At 40.0% G+C, this 26,730-nt stretch overlaps 1 protein-coding gene across 2 annotated transcripts in view; it reads right to left on the minus strand.

Annotated features, from left to right (window-relative positions):
- The window catches only part of HECTD4 (HECT domain E3 ubiquitin protein ligase 4), a gene marked incomplete at both ends in the record, with an annotated part of 170,513 nt that overhangs the window by 75,402 nt on the left and 68,381 nt on the right, over positions 1-26,730 (minus strand). Inside the window, 13 exons of one of the 2 annotated variants that reach the window (XM_084254197.1) lie at positions 548-648; positions 1,115-1,268; positions 3,134-3,258; positions 5,145-5,267; positions 5,938-6,058; positions 6,620-6,725; positions 7,322-7,392; positions 9,028-9,173; positions 9,537-9,769; positions 13,697-13,837; positions 14,375-14,488; positions 18,440-18,598; positions 22,683-22,875. In XM_084254197.1, coding sequence (XP_084110323.1) covers positions 548-648; positions 1,115-1,268; positions 3,134-3,258; positions 5,145-5,267; positions 5,938-6,058; positions 6,620-6,725; positions 7,322-7,392; positions 9,028-9,173; positions 9,537-9,769; positions 13,697-13,837; positions 14,375-14,488; positions 18,440-18,598; positions 22,683-22,875 — 1,787 coding nt within the window. Of the gene's footprint in view, positions 1-547; positions 649-1,114; positions 1,269-3,133; positions 3,259-5,138; positions 5,268-5,937; positions 6,059-6,619; positions 6,726-7,321; positions 7,393-9,027; positions 9,174-9,536; positions 9,770-13,696; positions 13,838-14,374; positions 14,489-18,439; positions 18,599-22,682; positions 22,876-26,730 lie in introns of both variants that reach the window. The other variant, XM_084254196.1, reaches the window with a different exon arrangement.

Here is a 26,730-nt window from a genome sequence, read left to right on the forward strand (position 1 = left end):
AGATTCATACATATTGTTGCATATATCAATTGTGCATTCCGCTTTATTACTGAGCGGGATTCCACTGCATGGTTAAACCACAGTGTGTTTTAACTATTCACCTGTTGATAGACATTTGGGTTGTTTCTTGTTTTTGATTATTCTAATTAATGAGTCTTCACAGGCAAGTCTTTAGAAGAACCTATGCTTTCTTTTCTCTTGCACAAATACCTAGAAGAGGACCAGCTATATCACATGATATGTGTTTAATTTTTTTTAAAAAAACTGTCACATTACTTTCCAAAGTCATAACATTTTTTATCCCTAACATTAGCCGAGAGAATTTGTTGTCAATTTTCAACTTATCTCTTGATCCATGAGGAAATTTATTCCAACCTGTGCTTTCATTTCTAAAACAATTCAATAATTATCTCTGAAATTTTGTCCCTAAAGTCTCTTTCTTTTCCCAGTTAGAGAATCCTTGCTAAAAATCACTGTTGTAAAAGGAGTACTAGTTTTTAACAGAAGAAAACAAGAAAGGTTCAGGCAGGGAAGCAGCATCCCTCACCTCTCATCAGGAAAGAGCCTGCCTTTCTGGTCTGATGTACCACATGGAGAACAGCCCACCTCAGCAAAAACTGGACACTGGGTTTTAAGCAGCAAAGCCGTCTGAAACAGAAAACCATCAGCATGTCTTAAAGCGCTTGCTATCAGCTACATGGATGTTACTACAGTGAAATTTAGAATTCTCATTTTTTTTTTTATTCCTAGAAATGCTTTGCAACTCAGACCACTTAACTTTATCTTATTTAACACTGGAGTGGCACATATCATTTATATTAGTTACCAGTAGCCAGCAAGGTCTCAGGAGTCTGAACACAATGACCCAATCTCAGCAGCATTGTCGATTAGCATTTTTGCAGGTGACCCATAATTAACACTTGCCAGAGGCCGCAGGGAGAAATTTAAATGAACAAAATGTTTTTCTTTAATATTCTAACTTATTTTTATGACACAATGATTTTCTCCATTCCACTGTTATTTTCATTATGTTTATCCTCCCCCTTCAGTGTATGCACAGCTGCAAGGTGAAGTGGGTTGGCTGAGGAGCCCGTTGGCATAACAGAGATCCCACCTGACTGGTGTAGAGAACCAGCTGCACTAGCTGAGGCATCAGGGCATCAGCCATGGTCAGAGTCTGTAGATTTGGGTGCATCAGGGAGGTCAGTAACACTGGAAGAAGGTGACCGAGCATAGTCGCCTTAGTAACTTGCTCCAAGCCTTTTAACCTACAAAAAGTTCAAGAAAACACACCGTCTAAGTAATTCCCAATTGCAAAGAAACAAGTAACATCAATTTTAACTGACAATTGTCTTACACTGTTTATACTTATAGTTACAACAATTCAGTCCGCAAATTTCCCACCTTTTGCCACAGAGGGCGAGAACAAAGTGAGGAAAGGATTTTGACTTTGCCCAAAAGGTGATAGGTGCATTTCACAGAATCTTCAAAACACTTTATAAATGGGTTCTAAAATGCACACAGTTACTACAGGTAGTTAGACCTGCAAAGTGCTCTTGGTTCTGGGGCTCCAGCTTGCTGTTCCACACCCAGTCTCTGGGAGGGAGGGAGGGACTGATTACAGCGCTGCCTGCCTGCCCGTAGCAGTGATACCTGCTTGCAGCCTGGAGCAACTGGCTTGTGTGTATGAAGGCAGGCCTGTACAGAGGCAGGCAGGTTTTTAACTTGTCTTAAAATAATATTTCCCCCAGGACTCCCTGGTGGTGCAAGGAGTTAAGCACCACACTAGGAAGCAAGCCACAGCCTCTGCAGCACGAGTTCGATTCCCGGCCCAGCCAGGGAGCTACCCACATGGCGCAGCAGACCTTTCTTGTCTCGCCCGCTGCTCCCCTCAGCAGTGTATTTCAGTCAGTCTGCCTGTTCTATTCCCTACTCTGTCTCTGGTGAATCCTCTCACATCTCCCTCCCCTTCATCTCTGACCTGTACCCCAGCTCTTGAATGCATAAATAAATAAATCTTTAAAAAAATCATATTTCCCCCAGTTTTACTGAGATATAACTGACTTGTAACATTGTGTCATTTAAGGTATATAACAATGCAAAAAAAAAAAAAAGGTATATAGCAATGATTTCCTGTATGTATCTCTTATAAAATGGCTACCTAAAATCACATTCCTTTTTGGGTTTTTTGGGTCATATTTTGTCTTTAAAATCACGTTGTTAATATCCCAGTCCTCTGCTAGTAGAATCAAGACACTGGACCCTCCCCAAGAGAGATGTGGGTTATAAAGTCCCTTACGGCTACCTGGGGTACTGAGGCTGAATCAGGTGTACACCTCACGTCTCCAGCTTCCGCCGTCCCTGGGGCAGATCTGTTCCATGTGCTAACAGTGGGCCCGACATGTCTTAATAAGTCCCAATTCAATGCCTATTTGAATTATACTGTTCTCACTTCCAACCTTCCCACCACCTACTTTGTGGGAGGAAGAAACGGGAAAAGGGACAGACAGTTGCGTGGAAAGAATACACTGCAGGGTGGTTCCAGGTCAGCATCTCCAACACTAAAATCATCAACAAACACTGCATGTAACTTCTCTCTAACAGCAGACCATAGCAGAAATTTTAATGAGGACTAAAGAGTTTTATTACTGAAAAAGAGAAGTTTACCCTCTATATAGGTCAGTGCTGTGCTTGGAGAAGTAAAATTCAGGCAAAATTTTGAGCTGTCACATCAGTGTCATCATTTGCAAGCAGCCGATTGTCTGTATCACTAATTCCCTAAATTATCACTCCCTACCTCAGGTAATGTGAGGAAACTAAGAGCGTGCAGCGCTGAGCTGCAACTGAAGGAAAGGTCAACTTGGGAGTGATGCTGCCAGAAGAAGCAATGTCAGAAACAAGGCTGTCCGTTACCCTGTACTCTCAGACCACGGCTATTAGTCAAATCTCACTTAAAAGCGCCAATTGCCCTTGAGTTAGATTGCCCTTGGTTTTGAAAACTTTCCCTTTCAACCTCTTCTCACAAAAAAATCCCTCTTATTAAATAGACATTTGATGTTCTAAAAGATTTCAACTTCATCAGCAAATTTTTCATCCTGAAAGGAAGGGTCACGTTCAAAACCTATTTCCTCACCTCTGCTCACGGTCAGCTATGTCACTATTTATGAGGGCAGTTGTGACCTGCTGTAGCATTTCCAACACTTCATCGCATCCAGTCAGGATTTGGGTGGCCAGAGCCAAAATACTGACCTTAAGCTCCTAGGTAGAAAATATCACAATATTATTTTTAAGCTTTGTGATGAATGCACACTCACAATGACCACATGAAATGACGTATTTAATGATATAGTCCAAATTGAAATAATGAGGTGGCCAGAATAAGCCCAAAGCAGTAAGTTCTGCTAGGATAGCAAGTAGCAATTTGATTTGGGAGGCTAAGGTCTGGAGTGCTGACAGAAATACGCAGTATTTCACCGAGAGCACACCGAGTCCCTAGGAGAAAAGGCATTTCTCCCATCCCCTCCAGCACAAGAGCGCTCCCGGTGGCCAGCCCAGAAAATGTCCAGGTGGAGACTGCCTTGGGTGGTATGAGGATAGCTAAAGAGAAAAACAGAACAGTAAAAGGCGCATGTATAGATGGTGAGTAAAATGAGACAAAAACACAACATTCTGAAACAGTACAAGTGACCTTTCTACTTAATGTCTTGAAGGCTATACACTTGGAAACACTTGAAAAATTGAAGTTAAAAACCAATTAAAGTAGCAGGCAGCTATAGGCTAGTAAACATTAAAAATAACTGAGTACAAACACATTACGTGTTCAACAACACTGGCTAGGATCACAGAAATGTTTACTTTACAATTACTTTCAATTAATAAGCATACAGCCAAACTGATACTTGAGGTTAAATCTGTGCTTTCCGTTTTTCCCCGAGATGCTAGACAACCAAACTTTTATTATGAGCACTTCCTCCCCGCATTGACTAAGAATTTGTCAAATTTAGCCTGTTAAATAGGAAACAGTGATTTGCACTTTGGAATTTGCTAGGGCCTTTTTTAGTATTAAGATATTTTTATCGATAACAGAGGAAAAATAATTCTGAACTGACTGGTTGAGATAGGCCCTGGGTTACGTCCTAGTAATGACATCAGCCCCATCTACTGAATGCAAATGCAGGAGCAGCAAGTGCCAGAGTCTATCCCTCACAGCGAACCTATAGGGGAGATGCCAGCACCGCCTTTTTTGTGGACTAGTATACTAAGGCAAGAAGCTAATAGATAGTATCAGCAAGTTCAACGATTAAAAACATCACATAATGATATAATCATAAACAGGAGCTAGCAGGCATGTGGTTTATATAGTACATATATTACAAGAAGAAATGGGCAAACCACAGCAAAGATATAGTTACCATGGCTAATTTTGCAGTGTGTTTTAGTCATCACTTTAGGGAAGTCAAATTCTTTATGATTTCTCTAATTTTGCCACAAAGAAGCAATTCTGAAGAGCAATGCAAACATCCGCCTTGAGCATCTGTCAAAGTTATAACCACCACTGCTATAAAAATATCTTTGGATTTCTATAATTGCATGTGGGAAAAAAATTATTGAGTTTACACAGAAACTAACTTAAAAATAATTATAGAAAATGAAATGAATTAGAAAGTTATTCAATATAAAGACTGTGAGAAAATTATCACATTTTAGTTATTTAAATCAAGAAAACCTAGTAATTCAGTTAATTGTAAATATTGTTTGAAATGTTATACACCCAAATTTATTCAGCTCCCTATCTTTATATACATATATATAAACACACACACACACACGCACATAGAGCTTTCAGGTGCATGTGAGATCACTTGTAAGCGCCGTATTTTATAATTCTCAAAAGAAGATGAAAATTAAGGCACAAAAAGATTGACAGGAGCACATGAATGACACATTATGAGAGTGTCACAAGTATGGCAACTGTTATGCAGTGACATAAAAAAATCTATGAAATGAGTGACCTAATATTACTTCTCACAATATAAGCGACATGGTGAAATCTGACATAATACACAGAAATTTAACTAATTAAACTGTGCTTCACATACTGGATAGAAAGCATCGTTAGAATAAAGCTTGGTGTTTACCTGTACCTTCAATGTCTCTCCCTGCAAGGAGCTGTCACTGTCATCATTCTCATCAGGCTTAATCAAAATAGTGTTACTGAGAAGGTGGTTCTGAACTGCCATCAGATAGCGCAGGCAGGAAGACGCAGCCTTTAATACAAATAAGGGCATTTAAATGATCTAAATCCTATTGAAAGAAGGAATCATGTAATCCTCATATTTTTAAAAGATTTTGACAGCGGAAGCAAAAGAGAAAGTACAGAAAACAGACCAAGTTAGTTTCTAGGTGACGTTTTCCACATGGCTTTCAACACACAATCTGACACATTTACCATAACTTTCTGCCTTTTGTTACACAATCTTCTTTAGTCACGGAGATTGCTTACTTGAATTTTTGCCTCTTAAGAGTGCTTCCTCTCCCCAAGCCCCTCACATGGCTCTCCATTAGAGAAGACGACCCAAACATATCCAGAATCTTTGGTTCCTATCAGTTTCTCAAAAACCCTGAGAGCTTAGCACACAGTGCTAAATTAAAAATTAAAAGGAGGAAATCCTCACTATTTTAAATGAAACAAATACCAAAATTCAAATTATTTATTACAAGACATTTAAGTAGGAGATATAAAGTCTTTGGAGGAAATATTTCAAGTGGATTTGTCTAGTTCTCCATTTCTAGGACACACAGTTACCCACTGATTTTATTAATTAAGTCTATCTTTGAAAAGTGTGTAAGTATATGTACATATATACACAACTCAATACCAAAATGAAAAAAGGGACATGATATAATTTTGCTTTCATTAAACACATTTTTACTTACAGGCACAGTTGAAAGGAGTTTTTGAAAATCATCCTTAGAGACAGTTTGGCACTTGGTGATTAAGATACAGGATTCCCGTACAACAATCTTCAGAATGTAGTGTAACAGTTCATCATTTAGCCTTTAAAATGTTAAAAAAAAAAAAAAGCAACAATAAGATTGATGCTTATTAGTAAAAGGCAAACTTATATAACTGGTAAAGGATGACACATAGAAGACATAACTTAATTGGTTCTGTAAATAAATCATCTTACTCAGTAATGATGCTAACAACTAGGTATATTATCTAAGTTAAATTTTCAGGGGAAAAAATGGTGCCAATACCTAGACCAAGTACTTTACAAGTAACAGAAAATCAACACCTCCTTGCCTCATCAACGCTGCAATTTGGGTCATGCCCTTCACCCAAGAGTTCTTAAATAAGTTCCAGCTGTTATTTCTGCTAAATACCTTTTACTCCAGACCCAAGAAACTTTACTAATAAAACTGAAACATGCCATTATCCTTTCTGAAGCAATGGTGGGACTTATCTTTCCACTGATCCACAGTTTACACTTAACATGCTAATTATCGGATTAGAAATGACAGCAGACCAAAGTTGGTCAAACACACTTAAATGTAAATTAGTTACTGAGAATAACACAAAGAAAAGGCCAGGAGTAAATATTATAACTGGTGTTACCTGTAATGATCATCCTCCTCACTGCCAAACCGGTTGTTTTGAAGCTGTTCAGCTAAATTGGTTAAGATCACATCCCGAAGCTGGGCAAGGCCGCTGTTTCTCTCTCCTAACACAGGACAAAGCTCCATAAATCACCCTGGTAATTATTCTTAGAAAATTGAGACTATTGAGAAATTGAGACTAACAAGCAGACTGTTGACAATCTAGGGGAACGAGGCATAGGTACTTAAAGCAGCAAAAACAGACATTTTCAAGTCAGCACATCCTGTTTTACATTACGCTCTTGATGTATCATTAAGTGTGCTAATTCCTTAAGTTAATGTTGCTTATAAATGCAGTGTCTTTAACATGGTGAATTTTGTTATTATTTAGTCTAATTTTAAAAATTTGTTTTTAAACGCGTGAAGGATACCTGGAGTGAAAATTCCAAGAAGTCATTACCATCCACATTCATTAAGCATCTAGAGTCTGGTACACTACACTAAGCAGTGGACATGGGAAGAGATTTATAAAGCTTGAACATTCAGAAAACGTGGCTTCTACTTTCAATTGGATTGAAATCTGGGCTTGGCATATGTGAAGATACACAGTAAAAATAACACTGATTAACAGACGTGAGGAAAAATACATAATAAGTAAGTTGCTTCCTTAGGGACAAACTGTAGGATGGTTGTTCAAGGATAATTAAAAGTTAATTCTTACCTTCTGTTAAAACCAGCTTAAGTAAGTTATTGATTTCAGTTTCACCTGGGTACAAGATATTTAAACCAGAGCTGAAATGACAGAAAGTTCAAAGCTTTTAAACAAATGTTGTATTTAGTCCACTTTAAACTTTAAGTTTCCATTTTTATTAAGACACCTGTTTGATTACATCAAACGTAGCAGTTGACTCTGAAAGAATCACTGTCCTGGTATAGTCCAATCACCTTCCTGATAGATGGTATCCCCCTCCTTCTCCAATCTGTGAATTTCCAAAATGAGTTCTCACCTGAGTCCAGATGCAGTCCTGGCAGAAGTGAGCTATCACAAGTCAATGTAGTCAAGCGAGCTAAACATGCAGATTGTGCCCAGAAAATCATTTGAGAAGGGGATTTCTAATTCTCAGCTTATTCAAAAAGGCAGGAAGAACAGCACTATAAACAGCACCAAAATCTATCCTTTTTCTTTATGAGGTTTGACATAAAGTGCACATATTTAAAGTGTACAAGTTGATAAAGTTTAACCTATGTATATACCCCAAAACCACCACTATAATCAAGATAATTGACATACTAACACTTCCCGAAGTTTCCTAATATACTAGACTTAAATTATTGATTTCATGCTCTCAACAGAAAGAGACCCAAAGCATAATCTCTTATACTAGGAAAAACTTCCCCTCCCTCTAGCTTCCCCTGCTTCCGGTTCTCCCAGACCAGGCACTTGGTTCTCCTGGTACAGCAAAGCTATGTTCCTGGATACAAGTTAATTGCACTCAAAATATATACTGATAGAGTAGGCGACAATAAATAGAAAATGGTCGATAAATTGTTTATCAAATAAGGTTTAAGCAAAAAGGCTAATAGTGTTGAATTACTTTTATTAAATCTTATTAAAAATCTCACAAACCTATAAAGCAGATGCTATTTTTTGCCCATTGTACTGCTGAAAAAAACTCAGAAACTTCAGGGCCTCCCCGGTGGCGCAGTGGTTGAGCACTGGGTTGCGAAGCTGCCCGCAGTCTCTATAGCACCGGTTCAATCCCCGGCCACCGAGCGCAGTGGTTGAGCACTGGGTTGCAAAGCTGCCCGCAGTCTCTACAGTACCGGTTCAATCCCCGGCCACCGAGCGAGGGTCCCACATGGAGTGCAGGCCTCTCCTGCCACCCGCTGCTCCCCTCAGCAGTCTACTTCGGTCCTTCTGCCTGTTCTGCTCCCTGCTTTGGCTCTGGTGAATTCTCTCACCCTCCCGCACTTCTGACTGTACCCAGTGCTTGTATAAATAAATAAATCTTTAAAAAACAAACAGACAAAAAACTCGAAACTTCAACTCAAGGGTACAGCTAGTAAGTGGCAAAGATTAGAACCCAAAGCCCACTTCTTGACCACGCTGCCATTCTCTCTCCCAAAAGAGAACATTTGCTTCCAAACAACCAACATAGCCACTGAAAGGGATTTATTTCCTTCCTTCTTTCTTTCTTTTTTTTTAAGATCCAAATGGTGAGATAAGGAAAACAGACACACAGATGGCCTGGGCCCTCTGGGAGGGGGGGGCCACAAACCCCTTTCCAGTTCAATTATCCCCTAAGCACGAGGCCCCATCTGTGGAATAGGGGAAGAAACACCTACAACACAGTTTGCAGAGAAGATTACAAAGCAGTCAGGAGAAGCATTTTGCAGAGAGCACTAATAAAATCATTTTCTGATTACCTGATGGCAAGGCAGACTTCCTTCTGGATTTCAGGGCAAATCTGATCTTTTGGTGCCATCAACAACTGCCAAAGAAGCAATCCCGACCTTCGGATGATGTCTCGATTCCTTTCAGTTTGTGGGCTGAAGAAAAATTTAAATACCACCTACAGAAACATAAGGGGTAGATCTAAATATGCTAATTCTACTAGGGATCAGTTATCCCTATGAAGAAAGAACATGGTAGACTGTCTAATGAATAGGTAACCAGGTGGATTCTTAACCACATCTTCTATTGTGTAATATACAGTCACAGTAAAAATTTTACATGCATCAACTGCAAAGAGTTACATATTGTAGCACTCCATTAATTGCAGTGCAATGAATGTGATAATTCTATAGTATTAGAATGTGGTAAAATGGAAAACAGGAATGTTATTAAATTTTTCTTGTGGGAAAAATTAGCTGGTGGAATCCAAGGCTTACACTTTTTTTCTGTTATTTAATTTATCCCAAAACAACATATTTACCTGAAAGACAACAAGAATGCAGCGTATAATACAGGTATCTCCATTCACCATGGCCTTCTCCATAATGTCACAAATACTGTTAAGATGATGTGCTTCAATCGGATGCTGCTTGCCCAAGACACTTGTGATTGGAAGATTGGGGTTGGTAGCAAGAAGATTAAGTTGGTGTATGCACATCGCACCAACGTGGTGCAGTAACTGGTTTATAACCTCGTTCGTGGTTATAGCCTCTTCTAGAAGATGAAAAGGAAACTCAATGAGAAAATATAAGCTACATGGACAGTTCCCAAGGAACAGATCTTTAACTTACAAAAGGTGCACACACCCTACGGAAGAGTATTTTGGCCACCATCTCTTCCAATATGGCCGTTAGAACCCTTCTTCCCGCCCTCGAAATGCTGGGGTAAAAACCTGGGAATTTCCATTTTTTTAAGAGCATAAACAGCTACCACTTACTGAGACGTTCCATGTACAGGAGAGTGGGCTCAATGTTTTACATGCACCACCTTACAATAGCGCTATAGACTTAAGACTATTTTAGTTTTGTTTTGTAGAGGAATAAACCAGCAGTCAGAAAGGTCAACTTGCCTAGGCCACAAGTTAAAGAGCTGAAACTGGAAGTAGGCCATCTCAGCCCAGAGCCCATGCGGGTAGTCATCCTCGTAAAATCTCTCTACCTTCAATGGCTCTCCATCGTAGATGCCCCTTCTCCTCTGGTCCATAAATCTATCTGCCCACAGTGCCAATAGTTTTATCTCCTTTCATCCCCACAGTCCAAACTTGTGAGTTGACAAGCACTGTCTTATATAATAATAAATACATCATGGATAGTTACAGGCATTCAGGGAAGGAGGTGAAAATAATCTACACAGGCAAGCATTAAAAAGATTGATTTTTTTCCTTAAAAGCAGCTGAAATGAACTATTTAAGTGGAACAGGGAGATAGATAATCTTGGAGAGCCTTGGAACCTGAGTGGAGGAACTCAGGGCTGCCAAAGGACTCTGGGCAATGGGAACTATGAGGAAAGGACTCATGGAAAATTAAGAGAAGGTGAACGTCACCAAATTTAAACTTTTCAATTGCATATTAGCCATAAAGTGAGACTAGGTTCTGCTCCCTTCTGTGCTTTATGGATCCTTGGTCTTACAAGAGAATTCAGATTAATACTACTGATCTTCACCAATGACTTTCTAAAGTTAGCTTTAGGACCTTCCAGGAGGGAAGTCAGTGGAGGTGTAGAGTGTGAGACCTGACTATTTAGCCTATAAGAGATGCTGATGCCTGAGTACAGAGATAAGGCTGAGAGGGAGGAGGAGGATGAGTGCAGTGGAAATAGGGAGACTAGTGAGGAGACATAAGATAATATGGGTGAAGATCACGGCCTAGACTAGACTTATGGCAGCACAGATAGTGGGAAATGGCTGGATTTGGGATCTATCTTGAAGGTAGGCATAAACATGGATTTACTGATGTCCATTTGGATATAGGGTATGGGAGAAAGTCAAAGACAATCCAATTTTTTGGTCTGAGCATATGAAAGAATAATGATCCATATACTGAAATATGGGGCACTCAGTAGGTACAGATTTGGAGTTTGTTTGTGACACATTAGGTTGGAGATGCTTATTAAATATCCAAGCCGAGTTGAACACTTAATGTGAAGTTCAGGCAAGAGGCTTGGAGATAATAATTAGGGGGTCATTAATAGACAGTTGACTTTTTTCTCTTTGTCTTTCTTTTTTATACCTTCATCAAAATATAATTTACATGCTATAAAATTCAACCATTTTAAGTGTACAATTCAATGATTTTTTTTTAGTAAATTTACATAAATACCAATGGAAGTAGAGAAATTACTACTGACCCTATAGAAATTAAGCTAATTATGAGGAAATAACATGTGCACCTTTTTGCCAACAAATTTGATAACTCATGAAATGTACATTTCTAGAAAGACACAAATTACCAAAAGTAACTCAAAATCTGAACAGGTAATTGCACAGCCGCAAAGTATCACCTTTCCCAAATATTTACTAGTAACTGTGGTGATTAATATATATCCTCAAGTTCTCTGATGCCTTTCCTTTTAGGAGTGGCACTAAATTCTCCTTCCCTCAAGTGGGGCTTAGCGACTTGATTCTAACAGTAGTGAGGAGAGCTGGCACAAAAATCAAGCAATCAATTCTAATATCATTAGTAACATCATACTGATATTATGTACCCTATAATAAGATGTAATGAGAAAGACACTTCACCTCTGTCATATTCTTCTCCCAAATATATAATCCCATGGTTTAAAAGGAGAAAACATCAGACAAACCCAAACTGAGGGACATTCTACATAATACCTGACCAGTGTTCCTCAAAAGTATCTTTTTTTTGGTTGTTCTTCAGGTGGGATAACTCTACTCATCTATGTCCAAGTTAACTGACTTTCTCCCTCCAGCTCAATCTACTGTTGGGTCACTATAGTAATTTTTTTATAAAAGACTTATTTATTTATTTATACAAGCACTGGGTACAGTCAGAAGTGCAGGAGGGTGAGCAAATTCACCAGAGCCAGAGCGGGGAACAGAACAGGCAGACTGATAGAATACACTGCTGAGGGGAGCAGCGGGCGCAGCATGAGAGGTCTTTGCCATGTGGGACCCTTGCCAGGGGCCGGGGATCGAACTGGTGCTGCAGAGGCTGCGGGCAGCCTTGAAGCCCAGCACTCAACCGCTGCACCACAGGGGAGGCCCACTATAGTAATTTTTTTACTGCACTTTCAAATATGGAATTTCCCTTTGATTTTTTTCCTTTTAAAGTTCTCCATTTATTTAGTCATAGTCATCAAATTTTCCTTTAATTTTTTAAACATACTTTCCTTTACTTCTTTGAGTATGTTTATAATGGTTGCTTTAAAGGCGTCATCTGCTAAGTTCAACACCTAACTTTCCCTGGCAGTGTTTAGTTTCTGTGCTCAGTTGTTGGTTTTTTTTTTTTTTAAGCTCTTGTTTCTATTTCAAATTTTACTCTTTTTTGTTTATTTTTATTGTTGTTTTTATTTTTAACCCTATACTCATTAGTGGTCAAGCAATGATTAGTCAGAGGTTGTACTCCTGAGTCAGGGTACCATCCACCCTGGAATCATCTGGGTGTTCTGGGGGAGCATATCAAAGTTCAGGGGTGTTAACCTTTGTCCTGGTCTTCACTTCCTGTGGGTCCTCACACATCCCTACATGTGTAAGCAGACTCAGCAGGGCACGTGAGAACAGCTTGCGTCTTCTTGGGCCTCTTCTAGGCAGATGTGAGGAGAGCTTAGCAAGGTTTTCTGAAACCTTCTTACTACCAAATCTAATCAATAAATTTCTGGCTAGTTGTTGGTTTGCTCCTTGGACACTAGTCAACCTCAGACTAGCTGAGCCACTGCGTCTTCTCTGCTCGTCTGCCACCACTATTACTAACTCTGCTGCTGGGCAGAGTAAAGCTCTGGAAGCAAAGCTGTTGGTATACAAGATCTGCGCCCCCCCAGGTGAAATTTCAGCCCTGCATGAACTTGAAGTAGGAGACTAGGGGCACCACTGGACTTCCACTGCTCTTACCCAAAGTTAAGTGGATTTTTTAAGACTACCCACTTCTCAATATGCTATATGCCTTTGGTTAATTTTCAGAGGTTGGAAATAGCTGTTTTTGATAATTTTGCCTGTTTTATCATTGCTTTATGTGAGGAGGATTTGCTGAGCTGGTCACTCCTCCACACCATTACAGTTGATTTTAAAGTCATGACATATTAAGTTACTATTAATTTAAAAAATCTTAATATTAAGAAAAAGTCCTTAACTGATGATTGTAATTACATAAGTTTATGTATAAGTAAGTTATCAATGTAAAACTTTTGTGACAACATAATGCCATGCCAAGTACAAATAAACAATTTCTGACAATTTCAGAAGGGTCATAAGAATTTTCCTTTAAAAGGTCTAAGATGCACCTCAAATGCTCCCTTTAGTTCTACATGTATCACTTAATCATAAACCAATCAAATAACAAGAATTTCAGGATTCTAAATTCAGGAAGGAAAGGTTGTTGACACAATTTGTTGCTTAACCTATGTTCCTACTTACTAACATATCTGGGGGAGGGGGTCTTTTCCTGCAAGAGTGTGAGTACACCTTACCTTTGGGCTCAGTGATGACGTGGCTGACTCCAAGTCTCTGACAGACGTAATGGAAGGCCTGGTTCCCAGGATTACACCACTGGTCAATGTAGTCATTTGAGCATGTCCACAGCATGTTGTTCACCGTATCGTAACAGGCACCTGCAAAAAAAGCATGTTCTATTCAACCATCATGTCATTATCTACCCTTGCAGATATTTTTTCCAAGCACAGCTGAAGAACAGAAGGGCAAGGATTCTTCTCAGGGCTGAAAATCCACATCCCTACTCCCAGTACGTATTTGGCAAAATAATACACTGGGCCTGAGCAAGAAGGCAGGATTCAATTTCTAATTTTGCTTAACTCGTATGTGAGTATAGGATAAGTCCAATGGAACAGACTTATATGCTACCTTATAGTGTTACAGTCACTGACTTATATGTTACCTTTTAAATTCCAAAATGGATTTAAGCAGCTTACACTAAAACCTAGGTACAGCAGAACTAATTAACATTATGCAGAAGAATTTCACATAAGGCAATTTCTTATATTAATCCTAAAATTTAAACTGTTGTACAAAAAAAATTCTTTTTTTTTTTTTTAAGGAAACTACAATGTCATAGGGAATTGGCAAGATTTCTTGACAAAAACTGCTAACACTTTGAATTTTCCAAGGAAATACAGGCATTTATTTCTTACCCAGTCCTGGTACAAGAGCACCACGCCCTAGCGAGCTTCCAGCAGCATCTATGAGATCGGCACGACTTGTGAACTGACCATCCGAAATATTATACACCAAGCTGGAGGCTAGGACTTGGGAAACAAATATTAAACATTTAGTAAGTCTTAAGACCACGGTCAGTCTATTTTTTCCAAAGTTTGAACTTTAGGCACTTAACAAGACTTTCATTAAAAAAAAAAAAAAAATCCTCTTTTTGGTTATCTATTGGTGTTGACAATGAGTAGACAGAATATACACATAAATCCACAGAAAGAAAACTCTCACAAAGTGTCTTCCTAAATTTAATAGGGGGCCATATTATTTAAAGCGTTTCTAAAAATGGCAGTTTTGCATAAGGGTGTTTTCAGTATACCGATAGATTATCCCAAGGTGACTGAAAGAGGGTTTATGATTATTAACATCACAGGTAATAACATTTACAAGAAATTCTTTACTACAGTTGGTGCTCAGTAAAAGTGGGGCACAGTCAAACCCAGCTCGGAGTCCTTCCAAGCACTGGCTCTAAAATAGGTCTTTTCTGTTAACACAGGATAGTGCAGTGATGACAAGGATGGGCTTTAGATTTCTGGGTTTGAATTCCAGCTCTACCACATCTGTGTGATCCTAGGAAAGTTACGGAACTTTTCTGTTCCTCATATGTAAGGGAGAAACAGTAAAAGTACCCACTTTACATAATTATAGCAAAGATTAAATGAGTTAAAATATGTAAAAGTTCTACACAACTTGTCCATGCTAGCTGCTATTATTGACATTACTTTCGTCCTCATTTTCAGACATAAAATTCTAGCCCTGTAGTCACTGAGTTTTTCTTTTCCTTATTCCCTTCACCATAGTTCAGACCCTCATCATGCCTGACAGGGGCAATAATCTACACTGTACTGTTGGTTCCTTTTCTATTTTCTGTTTCATCCAGCTCACCAACAAAATGATCTTCCCCAAATTTCCCTTTCCAATGTTTACAATGCACATGTCTTCCTTGCACTTGTCCACTTAGAGTGAAGAATACCCACTTTTTATGACTTAAACTCAACACATATGAAGGTGCTCCCTTCCAGCCCACTCCACAATGACTTTCTCTGAGTCTACAGCATTCACATCTGCTCACACAGATAAGGCAGTGATACAGCATTGTACATCATTGGACATCATTTTCTAGTTGTTTCTCCCTACCAGACCATGAGCTCCTAAAGGCCAGCACCACTTTTCTTTCTCTGGGTAGCCCCCAAGTGACCATGGGGGACAGGACATAGAAGGAATTAAGCATTTGCTGATTTATGGGTCTAAAATACAATCACCAGTAAGGTGTACCCTCATGAAAAATGGCACCATGAGGGCCTGTTTTAATCAAATGGGGCCCAGTGAAAAAGCCACTCCAGAGAGATTAAAAGAATTTACTAAGACTAATGGTGTATAAAGGATAAGAAATTCAATTTAAAAATGGACAAAGGAGGGGCCTCCCCGGTGGCGCAGCGGTTGAGCGCTGGGTTGCGAAACTGCGCGCGGCCTCTGCGGCGCCGGTTCAATCCCCGGCTGCTCCCCGGCCACCGAAGGAGGGTCCCACATGGCGCGCAGACCTCTCCTGCCGCCCGCTGCTCCCCTCAGCAGTGTACTTCGGTCCTTCTGCCTGCTCTGCTCCCCGCTCTGGCTCTGGTGAATTCTCTCACCCTCCCTCCCGCGCTTCTGACTGTACCCAGTGCATGTATAAACAAAAAAAAAAAAAAAAACCAGCAAACAAATAAAAAATAAAGCATGCCTCTATTAAAAAAAAAAATGTTTAAAAATGGACAAAGGATTTGAATAAATATTTCTTCAAAGACATGTAAGTGAACAGTAAACACATGAAAAGAAATTTCAACATATTTAGTCATTAGGGAAAAGCAAATCAAAACCATAAGACACTGGGCCTCCCCGGTGGCGCAGCGGTTGAGCGCTGGGTTGCGAAGCTGCCCGCAGCCTCAGCGGCACCAGTTCAATCCCCGGCTGCTCCCCGGCCACCGGAGGAGGGTCCCACATGGTGCGCAGACTCCTTCTGCCTGCTCTGTTCTCCGCTCTGGCTCTGGTGAATTCTCTCACCCTCCCGTGCTTCTGACTGTACCCAGTGCATGTATAACAAAACAAACAAACAAACAAACAAACAAATAAATAAATAAATAAACATGCCTCTATTAAAAAAAAAATTAAAAAAAAAAAAACATAAGACACTACTCTATACCCACCACAATGACTATAAAAAATCAATTAACTTTAAAGGAGAATAACAAATGTTGGTGTGGCTATGGAGAAACTGGAACCATTATACATCACTGAAGAGAATGTCAAATGGTGAAGACACCTGGAAAACAATTTGGCCTCCAAAGGGTATACATACAGTTACAGTGCCCAGAATTGTACTCCTTCATATATATCCAAGAGAAATGAAAACATATCCACATAAAAACTTGTACACAAATGTTCAAGTAGCATTATTCAAAACAGCTAAAAAAGAGAAACTACCTAATGTCCACCAAGTGATGAATCAATATACAGAATGCGGTACATAAAAAAAAGGAATGAAATAAAAATTCATGCTACAATATGGATGGACCTTTAGAACATGGCAAGAAAAAATAAGCCAGTCAAAGGGAAGATTTATATATTTATAGTATAACTGCCCTGATATGAAATATCCGTAATAGGCAAACCAACAGGCACAGAAAGCAGACTGGTGATGCCAAGGTCTGGGGTGAAAGGGAAAAGGGGGGTGACTGCTAATGGTCACAGGGCTTCTTTTGGGAGTAATGAAATGTACTAAAATTAGATAGTGGTGGTGATTTTACAACTATGTGAATATATTAAAAGTTCACTGAATTGTATATTTTAAAGGGGTAAATTTTATGGTATGAAAGGAATATATGAATAAAGCTGTTATTACAAAACAAAATACCAGTAAATTCACATCATTCACCCAAGGACTATAGAGGCACCCTCGTCACGTGCACTGCACACTGCACTGGGACCAGTCCAACCAGCTTGATTATAAAGAGTTCGGTGTCATGAAAATCTGAATCCCAAACATGGGCAACTATTTGAAATGACCTAATGGTTAAGTTGATACACATAAATTATTTTGTTTAAACCGGTAAGTTGAAATTTACATCTGCAGGCTTATGTTACAGTAAAAAATGTTCTTTTAAAAATCTATATGTGAAATATTATCCTTTAATGGAATTACTATAAGCAAATTATTTTAAGAGGATAGAATATGAAATATTAGGGAATAAAAACCAATATATTGATTTAAAAACACTTTATATATCTAAAATAAATTTTAAGAAAAAAGAATGGAAAAAAAGAACTGTTACCAAATTTAAAAGGCAAATTTCAAATACTACACTTAAAATTGCACGATTAAACAATAGTGTGAGATACCATTATCCTTTATTTTTTACAAATGAGGAAAATGAGGCTCAGAGCGGTTAAATGATGTTCCTAAAGTAAAAACCCTGAAAATGGTGACATAAAATCATTTTTTGATTCTATATTTCATTTCACTTAACTCTTTGCCCACTGAAGCCAAAATCATCTTGCTTATTATAATTACTACAGTATGCCTCTGTATTTATGAAAATACATGTATATTTAACATTAAGGAATTTTTGTATCTTTTATATAGCAGTATAAATTTTGTGTGCTTAACATTTTGTGTGTGTCCTAAAATGGAGATGTCTCACATACTGATTCTATCACTGTGGGCAGAGCTCTTGCTATGCAATTAGTAAATAATGTAGCAATAGATTATTTCCTAAAATTTTCCTGAATTCATTATTTATAGCAATTTTACAGATAGTTTTCCAAACTATTATATCATCTACAAAGATTATAGCTTTGATTCCTCCTAGCCTGTGACAATATTGCGAAATTCTGGTCATCAGAGAGCTATTGCAAACAAATGTTTGAAAGAGAAAGTTTAAAAATATTAAGAAAGCCTTAATTTTCAAAGTTTGAGACAAACTCTGAAAGTGCCACAAATAAAACTTACGTACTTTTTAAAGAAGACAAACCACTTGTCCCACCAAAAAGAGAGCGGGTGGCAGAGCTGCCTGATCCCCCTGGAGGCGGGACCAGCATCACCAAGTACGTGCCACAGGTATAGATGGGCGTCTTCCGCAGCATCTTCAGAGGGAGCCCACAGCTGGTATTGGCTGGTGAAAGCAATGGAAATGGTGAGGAGAGATATTTGATACATAGGCTAATTTGACTATCAAAATAAAACAGATCACAGTGTAGTGACAGGCAATCGAAGGAAGTATATACTCACATTTAGAAAACAGAGCAAGAAATAATAAGCTAACGGGGGAAACAGTGGTTTTCTGGATTGATAGTCTGACCCTACGCCTCCTGTTACATGATCTGAACATTTCTCAGAAGTGTTCCAATACTCAATATGTCCTTACGTCTCTAAAAATTCTTTCAAAAGAATGAATGCTAACATGGAATAAATCTCAAAAGAATCCTACTCCTTGTGTTTCCCCTAGGAAACTGCTCCAACAGAGATCTTTTCATTTTCTATAGAACAAATTCTTACAGGTTTATTGCATTACCTTCAATACAAATAGATTTGAACATGAAATCAGAAAGTTCAACCTATAATGAGTTTCACAATATCCATCACAGAAGAATTTTATACCAGCAGATTTACAATAACCCATCATATGTATATTATCATTTTTTAGGCCCAGTGACAAACTATCATTAAGAAAACTGTTTCTAGTAAAGACGTAAAAAAAAAAAAGTACATTAATTTCTCTTTCCCCATAGCAAATCTGAACTCAGAGTGAATTTAAGGATTTTCTACATATTAGACTTGTAAGGATTGAAGATGTCCATAATGCTTGTATCTAGTAGGCTTTCAGGGTGTAAAATATAACTTACTCATAGCCTAGATAGACATAAGTCATCCTTTGATGATTAAGATTAGAAAAATGATATTTGTTTGGAATGCTTGTACTTCTAAAAAGCTCCATTTTTTAAAACTTCAAGTCTCCAAGTTGTACATTCTTCACTCAGGATATAACTTCAGGGCATAAATTTCCATAGGAAAGAAACCCAAAATAATTGGAAAATAAACAACTTTGTAACCACAACATTTTCACTAAGATATTTTTAATAGACGCACTATTATTTACATGGTAATAGGTATTTTTTTATAAAGTTTTTTTTTTATACAAGAGCAGGGGTACAGGCCAGATGCGCGGGAGGATGAGAGGATTCACCAGAGATAGAGCGGGGAACAGAACAAGCAGACTGACAAAATACACTGCTGAGGGGAGCAGCGGGCGAGACTGGAGAGGTCTGCTCGCCATGTGGGTTGCTCCGAGGCTGCAGACAGCTTCACAGCACTGTGCTCAACCACCTGCGCCACCAGGGAGGCCCTACATGGTAATAGGTATTATCATGGAATTAAAAACCCTCAATATCCAATTATTTGTCAAAAGTTCACCTATCCTATAACTGGTGAATTTTTATTTGGTGACATTATGTTAAATGAGTATATAGAGAATGTATATAAAAGTACACTAAGATCACATGTTTAAAATACAGAAATTCAGTTTTCACTATATTCTAAATATACCCTTGCCTTCTGAGGTCTCTTTTTAGCATCACCCATATTTTCTTATCCAACAAACATTACTTTAGTATTTCTAATGTTCAGAGGATTCAATTTTCTCCCAAGGACAAACCTGAATCAAGCCCTGAACTTGTCCTGAAAATGTTTATTTAGGTAAAAGGACTATCCTCTACAAAGTACTTCCTTCAGCTGAAATCATCCACATACCCATATTACAACAATTATTAATAACTTCCCCATTTGTATTTGGTAGGCTACAGTCTATGAAAATAAAGTACCCTGAAATTCTAATTAATTTGATAGTCTCATAATAAACTAATCAAAAATATTTTCCTAACATTTCAATTTATGAAAGGATTAGAGCATAAAATTGCCTTAAATTCATTAAGCACATTAATTCTGATACAGTTTTTATACATGGCATCCTTTCCTAGCCCTATCTTTCACTACATTTCATGGTTTGTTATAAATTTAGATAGTTCTACTCTTTTTTTTTTTTTTAAAGATTTATTTATTTATTCATACAAGCACTGGGTACAGTCAGAAGCGCGGGAGGGTGAGAGAATTCACCAGAGCCAGAGGGGAGAACAGAGCAGGCAGACTGATGAAGTACACTGCTGAGGGGAGCAGCGGGCAGCAGGAGTGGTCTGCGCGCCATGTGGGACCCTCGCCCGGTTGGCCGGGGATCGAACCGGCACTGCAGAGGCTGCAGGCAGCTTCGCAGCCCAGCGCTCAAATGCTGTGCCACCAGGGCGGGCCCGATAGTTCTACTCTTGTAGAATAATGGTTCTTAACCTTTTGAGGGCCATAGGTGACTTTGAAAATCTGATGAAAAATTATGATGTATCAGTACAGACATCTACATTTTTAGGGGAATATGACTATGAACCCCCTAAAAGCTTATCCCGGTTAAGAACACCTGCTTTAGGGTCTCCCCTGGTGGCGCAGGCGGTTGAGCGCAGCACTGTGAAGCTGTCCGCAGCCTTTGCCGCGCCGGTTCAATCCCGGCCAGCCAACCGGCAAGGGTCCCACATGGCACAGCAGACCTCTCCTGTCTCACCTGCTGCTCCCCTCATTAGTGTATTTCGTCAGTCTGCCTGTTCTGTTCCCCGCTGTCTCTGGTGAATCCTCTCACCCTCCTGCACATCTGGCCTGTACTCCAGTTCTTGTATAAATAAATGAATCTTTAAAAAAAAAAAACAAAAACCACTTGCTTTAAGGAATTTAGAAAACCTAAATAAGGGACCAGGAAAAAGACTAATGATCATAAAGTAAAAATCAAAATCAACAAGCAACTATAAACCAGAGACACACTATTGAGTGGGGGGGAGGGGAGGGAGGGAGCAGGATCAAAACAAGGATGGTGGGAATTATATGGGGACTATGACCAAGAAGAAAATGCATACAATGTGCAAAAATGAAAAATGATGTAAAAAAATTAAAAAGAAAAGAAAAGAAAACCTACTTTAAAAATGCAGGACTGTGTGTTTACCTCTTCCTTTTATTAAGAAAAAGAGGGAGGGCCTCCCTGGTGGTGCAAGGGGTTAAGACGCAACATATGAAGCTGTCCCCAGCCACTGCAGCATGAGTTGGATCCCCGGCCATCTAGGGAACTACCCACACGGCACAGCAGACCTCTCCTGACTTGCCCGCTGTTCCCCTCAGCAGTGTATTTCAGTCAATCTGCCTGTTCTGTTCCCCGCTCTGGATCTGGTGAATCCTCTCATCCCCCACACCTCTGGCCTGTACCCTAGCTCTTGTATGCATAAATAAATAAATCTTTTTAAAAAAGAAAGAAAAAGAGGGAAATAAGAACACATAAAGTTGTCTTTAATTGTGCTTGCATAATAAAACTAATAATAAATAAAAACTAACACAGTTACCTATAGGGGACAGGATGGGGGCAAAAATATAATACACCAAATGGTGAGAATAAAATTTCTCAGCATATACCTTTATATAGGGTTTCATTTTCAAACTCTGTATGTAAGAATATTGTCCATTTTAAAATATTAAAATGCAAACACTAAATGATAAACTCTAGAGAAAGCCATCTCTGTGATATGAGGTTTACCTCTTACTTGCTTGGTGAAGACTGTATCTAGTGAAGATAATGCTAAATATAAGTTTTCACATTCATGAAGCATAAGCTAAACATCAAGTAATTTACATGAACAATAATAATAAAGACAAAGATGTTCTGAGTAGTCACAGATTCATGCTAACTCATGTCTATAGCCAACAACATATTAGCTGGAGGGGGAGGGTGAAAAAAAGGACAGTGACTGGCAGGGGATAAAATAAGGTGAACTATGTAAAGCAAGAGACTCCACATGGCATCCCAAGGTGCTCACTGAAAGTGCTGTCCGAGTTCCAGAGTCAGCTCTCACTGCTTACAAGCTATGTGTTAACGGCAGGGCGCAAAGGGAACCTACAGATAATGATGTGTCAACGTAAGTTCATCAGTGGTAACGCTCTACTCTGGTAGGGGACAGTGGTAATAAGGGAAATGATGCATGTGTGGGGAGAAGGGGGTATTTAGGAAACCTCTGTAGCTCAATTTTGCTGTGAACCTAAACCCGCTCTAAAAAAACCCAAAGTCTTAAATTATACCTATTGTTGAAGGGAGCAACCGACGGCAGGGAAGCGCAGCATACCTGCTTGGTCCTCTTTCAGCGTGTTGGAGATGGTGGAGCCAGTAAGGGCAGCCAGCGTTGCAGACGGGGAGGCTCTGTACCGTGAAAGTCTGCTCAGAAGCATTTCATTAATACTTTTTGCAGACTCGCCCTCTTTTCTCATTAGAATTGTGCGTTCCTGAAGTGGATTGGCTACAAATACACCATTTTCAACCTAGCATTTAAAGAAAAAAAGGTCCTTAAATGATGTTTCCAGTTAGTTAACAAGTTTCTACTTGAGAATTATATTACTGTGATCTGGTTGCTCAAAAACTGCACCCGAATAGATGGTTTACCTCAAAACTAAAATGCTCTACAGAGAACAAAAGGCTATGTATGCTAAATTTGAGAGCTTTCATTTTTCATAATAGCCCAGATTCTAAAAGCAATGAGAGAAGTTTTAATAGGTTCTAGGAAAGTTGTTGATTAAAATTCCTTATATTGAATTCCACAGGCAGCTCTCACTAATTACAAGCTTCTGACAGGTACAAGTAAGATGAGAGAAAAACAAATCAATCAGCTTTTGATTTACTATTAAGTATAAATATGAAGATAATGCCTTCTTGAAAAATAATTAGTGGCTAAAATCCAAACTCTGTATTAACAGCAGATAACATTAGCCCCAGCTGCTTGGGTACTGACAGAGCAATCCTGGAGAAAGACAGATTCTGTCTGCTAAAAACACATGCCAGCTTTAGCTGGGTCCTTCCTGATGCTTGGGAGTTCTTTGTTCATCAGTTGATTATTCCCCAGCAAAATCTCTCCAAAAATTCCTTCACGAATGCTGAGCAGGACTTTAAATAGACCACCAGGTTTTCTTTATTGCTAGAAAGATCTAGACCACTCATCTCTCTTCCCACTAAAGAACCTTTGTGTCCAGCCTCAAGTCATCTTCCTTTGCTCTTAATCCAGAGGAAGCACCATTTCCTCTCATGTCCTTCAAGGTTAAATCTCCTACTTCTGTCTTGAAACCTGTGCTTTCCTGCCTCCAGTACTTGCTCCCTTAACTGCCTTTTGTCCCTTCATCATCGATGACTCCTTCCCTATTATATTCCTTCCCCTTGGTTTCAAATCCTTACAGATCTGAGGTATTAAAAACTTGTTGGCCCAACAAAATACCATCCTTTTTCTCTATTTCAAATGGAGAAATGTCTCAAATATGCCTCATGCAGCCTCTGCCTCTCACTCCCACTCCCCTCCTGCATCTGGCTGGAGTCTCAGACACTAGTCCCAGCAGCAAAGAAGGCAGAACTGGCACGCAGCTGTGGGGAATAAAGAGGGGAAAGAATGCAAAATGGCAGTTTAGAGAAGTAAATAAAAAGCACTATCCAAAGTGAAAGGTTGGCAACTGGAAAAAAGACTAGAGAAAGCAAGTGAATCCAGAAAGAGTCCCAGAGGTGGCTGTTACTGTTGGGGGGTTGGATGGTGCGTGTGTGCTCAAAGGATTTCTTAGAGTCCGAAAATGCTTTTTCTGGGCCTCCGTGGTGGTGCAAGGGGTTAAGCATAGCACTGTGAAGCTATCCACAGCCTCTGCAGCAGGAGTTCAATCCCTAGCTGGCCAGGAAGCCACCCACATGGTGCAGCAGACCTCTCTTATCTTGCCCACTGCTCCCCTCAGGTCTGCCTGTTCTGCTCCCCACTCTGTCTCTGGTGAATCCTCTCATCCCCCAACACCTCTGGCCCGTACCCCAGTTCTTGTATGCATAAATAAATAAATCTTTTTAAAAAATGCTTTTCTCTTTCCTTGCCCTACTTCTCAACTGTTTGCAATTCTCTAAACTCAGCGCCTGTAATAAGCAGGCATTCTTGATGATCCACGAGCAATCTAAAACCAAAACCAGTGACTTCCTGGCAGGTTGTACCATGGTTACCAGCTTTCGTGGGGTTCTCCTTCCCAGTCATAGTGGTGAAACACAATCCTGGATTGTTTCTTTTTAACATGAACATGTACCTGCATGTAAGATGTGGTGTTAGCATGGCCAGTCCCTATTCTCCTTCCTCCCCCTCTTCTTTGCTGGTTCCACATCTTCACCTAAGCAGGAGCTTGCCTAGGATCAGATTTGGCCTCTGGTGTCTAGGATCTCTGCCTGAACACTCTATGCCCCTAGGTCTACACCCTCACTTGGGTCTCAGGCAGAAATTCACCTCCTCAAGGAGGCCTTCTGATCGCCAATCTAAAGAAGAATCTCCTCCAACCCTCCCAAACCAGAGCCTATCACCCTGCTTGTTTTCTGCACAGTCCTTACTACTCTCTGAAATTATCTTACTTATTCATTCACTTATTGTTTGTCCTTCTTCCACCCCTGCCCAAGTGAACGCCAGCTCCCTGAGAGCAGGGATCCTGCCTGCCTATTCACCGTAACATTTGGAGCATTTAGAAGGCATGCGATAAACACCGATACCTCGCTGATAAACAACCAGGGCCCTCACCCAGACCTAACCCCACCTCTATGGGGACTCCCACTTTCCCATCTAAGGGCCCAACCTTGCTACTGAGATCTAGTCCCACTTCCTAAGCGCCTTTCACTCCCTGGCATTTCCACTTGAATAGCCTACTTTGGGGTAAAATTTAACAATAACACATCTACATCTTATCACCCCACTTTACCCCCATTCTCCTGCTGGAGCAACCTTTAGCAAGCAGAGCTCTATGACGTCATACCACTATAAATATAACCCTTCAAAAGCATCCAAGTTAAAAATCAATCACCTTCACCTTGGCATTCAAAAGTACTTCCTGAGCTGGTGTTACAAGGGAAGCAATGGATAACTTAAAACATACACATACACACACAATTATGTGGGCCTCCCTAGTGGCGCAAAGGGTTAAGTCTCAGAACTATGAAGCTAACAGCAGCCATTGAAGCATGAGTTTGATCCCCGGCCAGGGAGCTACCCACATGGCACAGCAGACCTCTCCTGTCTCTCCCACTGCTCCCCTCAGCAGTGTATTTCAGTAAATTCACCTGTTCTGCTCTCCACTTTATTGATAGTGAATCCTCTCATCACCCCTCACACCTCTGGCCTGCACCCCAGCTCTTGAATGCATACATTAAATTAAAAAAAAAAAAACAATTATGTCACTGTGTTCAGGTACCACCAAAAAAACACCCATGGGAAGCAAGTAGGACTGAAGTATGGGGCACAGGTGGAGACTGCTGGAAGCTTCTACTTAGCAAGGAGACTTCTTAGGATTAAAGAACTTGGAAAGGAGGGAAGCACCTGAGAGCAGTGAGTGGCAGCCAGTTGCAGGCAGAGAGGCCTCCCAGGCCAGTGCCCACGCCCACACCATCTCAAGCTTGAGGACTGGACCAGTCTCTCAACCGGTCTCTGTGTTTCCACCTGGAGACCCCTATGCTCTCCTTTACACATACCAGTCAGTGATCTTTTACAGATGTAATAGACCACGCCTTCTCTGCAGCTCACAGTGGCTTCCCAACACACTATTGGGAATCCAAACGCCTACTCAGGCGTCCTCACGACAAGCCACTGCACCGGCCTTCTGTCACTCCTCCAGGATCTATCTAAAAAGCACATTACAGGGGGGCAGGAAGAACTTTTAGAATATGAAGATGTAAAAGTGCTCTAAGAAGGCAGAAAAGATTCTCAAATAGAAATGTGTCCAGTATAGAAATAGCATACTCAGGAAGGAAGATTCCAGGCCTCAGTTATTCTGTGGTCCTAAAGGTCAGAGTTCCAAGTGTCCAGAGCTTCAGAAGGCCTGTGACTCTAAGCGGAAAACTGCCACATGGGTGACCCCAGTGAGTGATGCCTGCTGGCATTCAAGCTCTTGCTTATTATACCCCTCCCACAATGACCCTGAGCTTGGCCAAGCAACTTATTTTAGGTACATCAGAAGCAGGATGGAAGCAGACTCAGAAGTACTCATCTGTCTGAAAAGCTCCATGCTGAAAGTCAGCCTGTCCGCTCTCAAGGGGTTCAATCCACATTGCTGGACAACAGGAGGCTGATGCAGAAAGACCCTAGAGGCTGAGGCCATCTTGATTGCTACAGCCCCAGCCAAGGTCCC

The sequence above is a fragment of the Talpa europaea genome (assembly GCF_964194135.1).
Source record: "Talpa europaea genome assembly, chromosome: 14".
In the NCBI taxonomy this organism is placed as follows: Eukaryota; Metazoa; Chordata; class Mammalia; order Eulipotyphla; family Talpidae; genus Talpa; species Talpa europaea.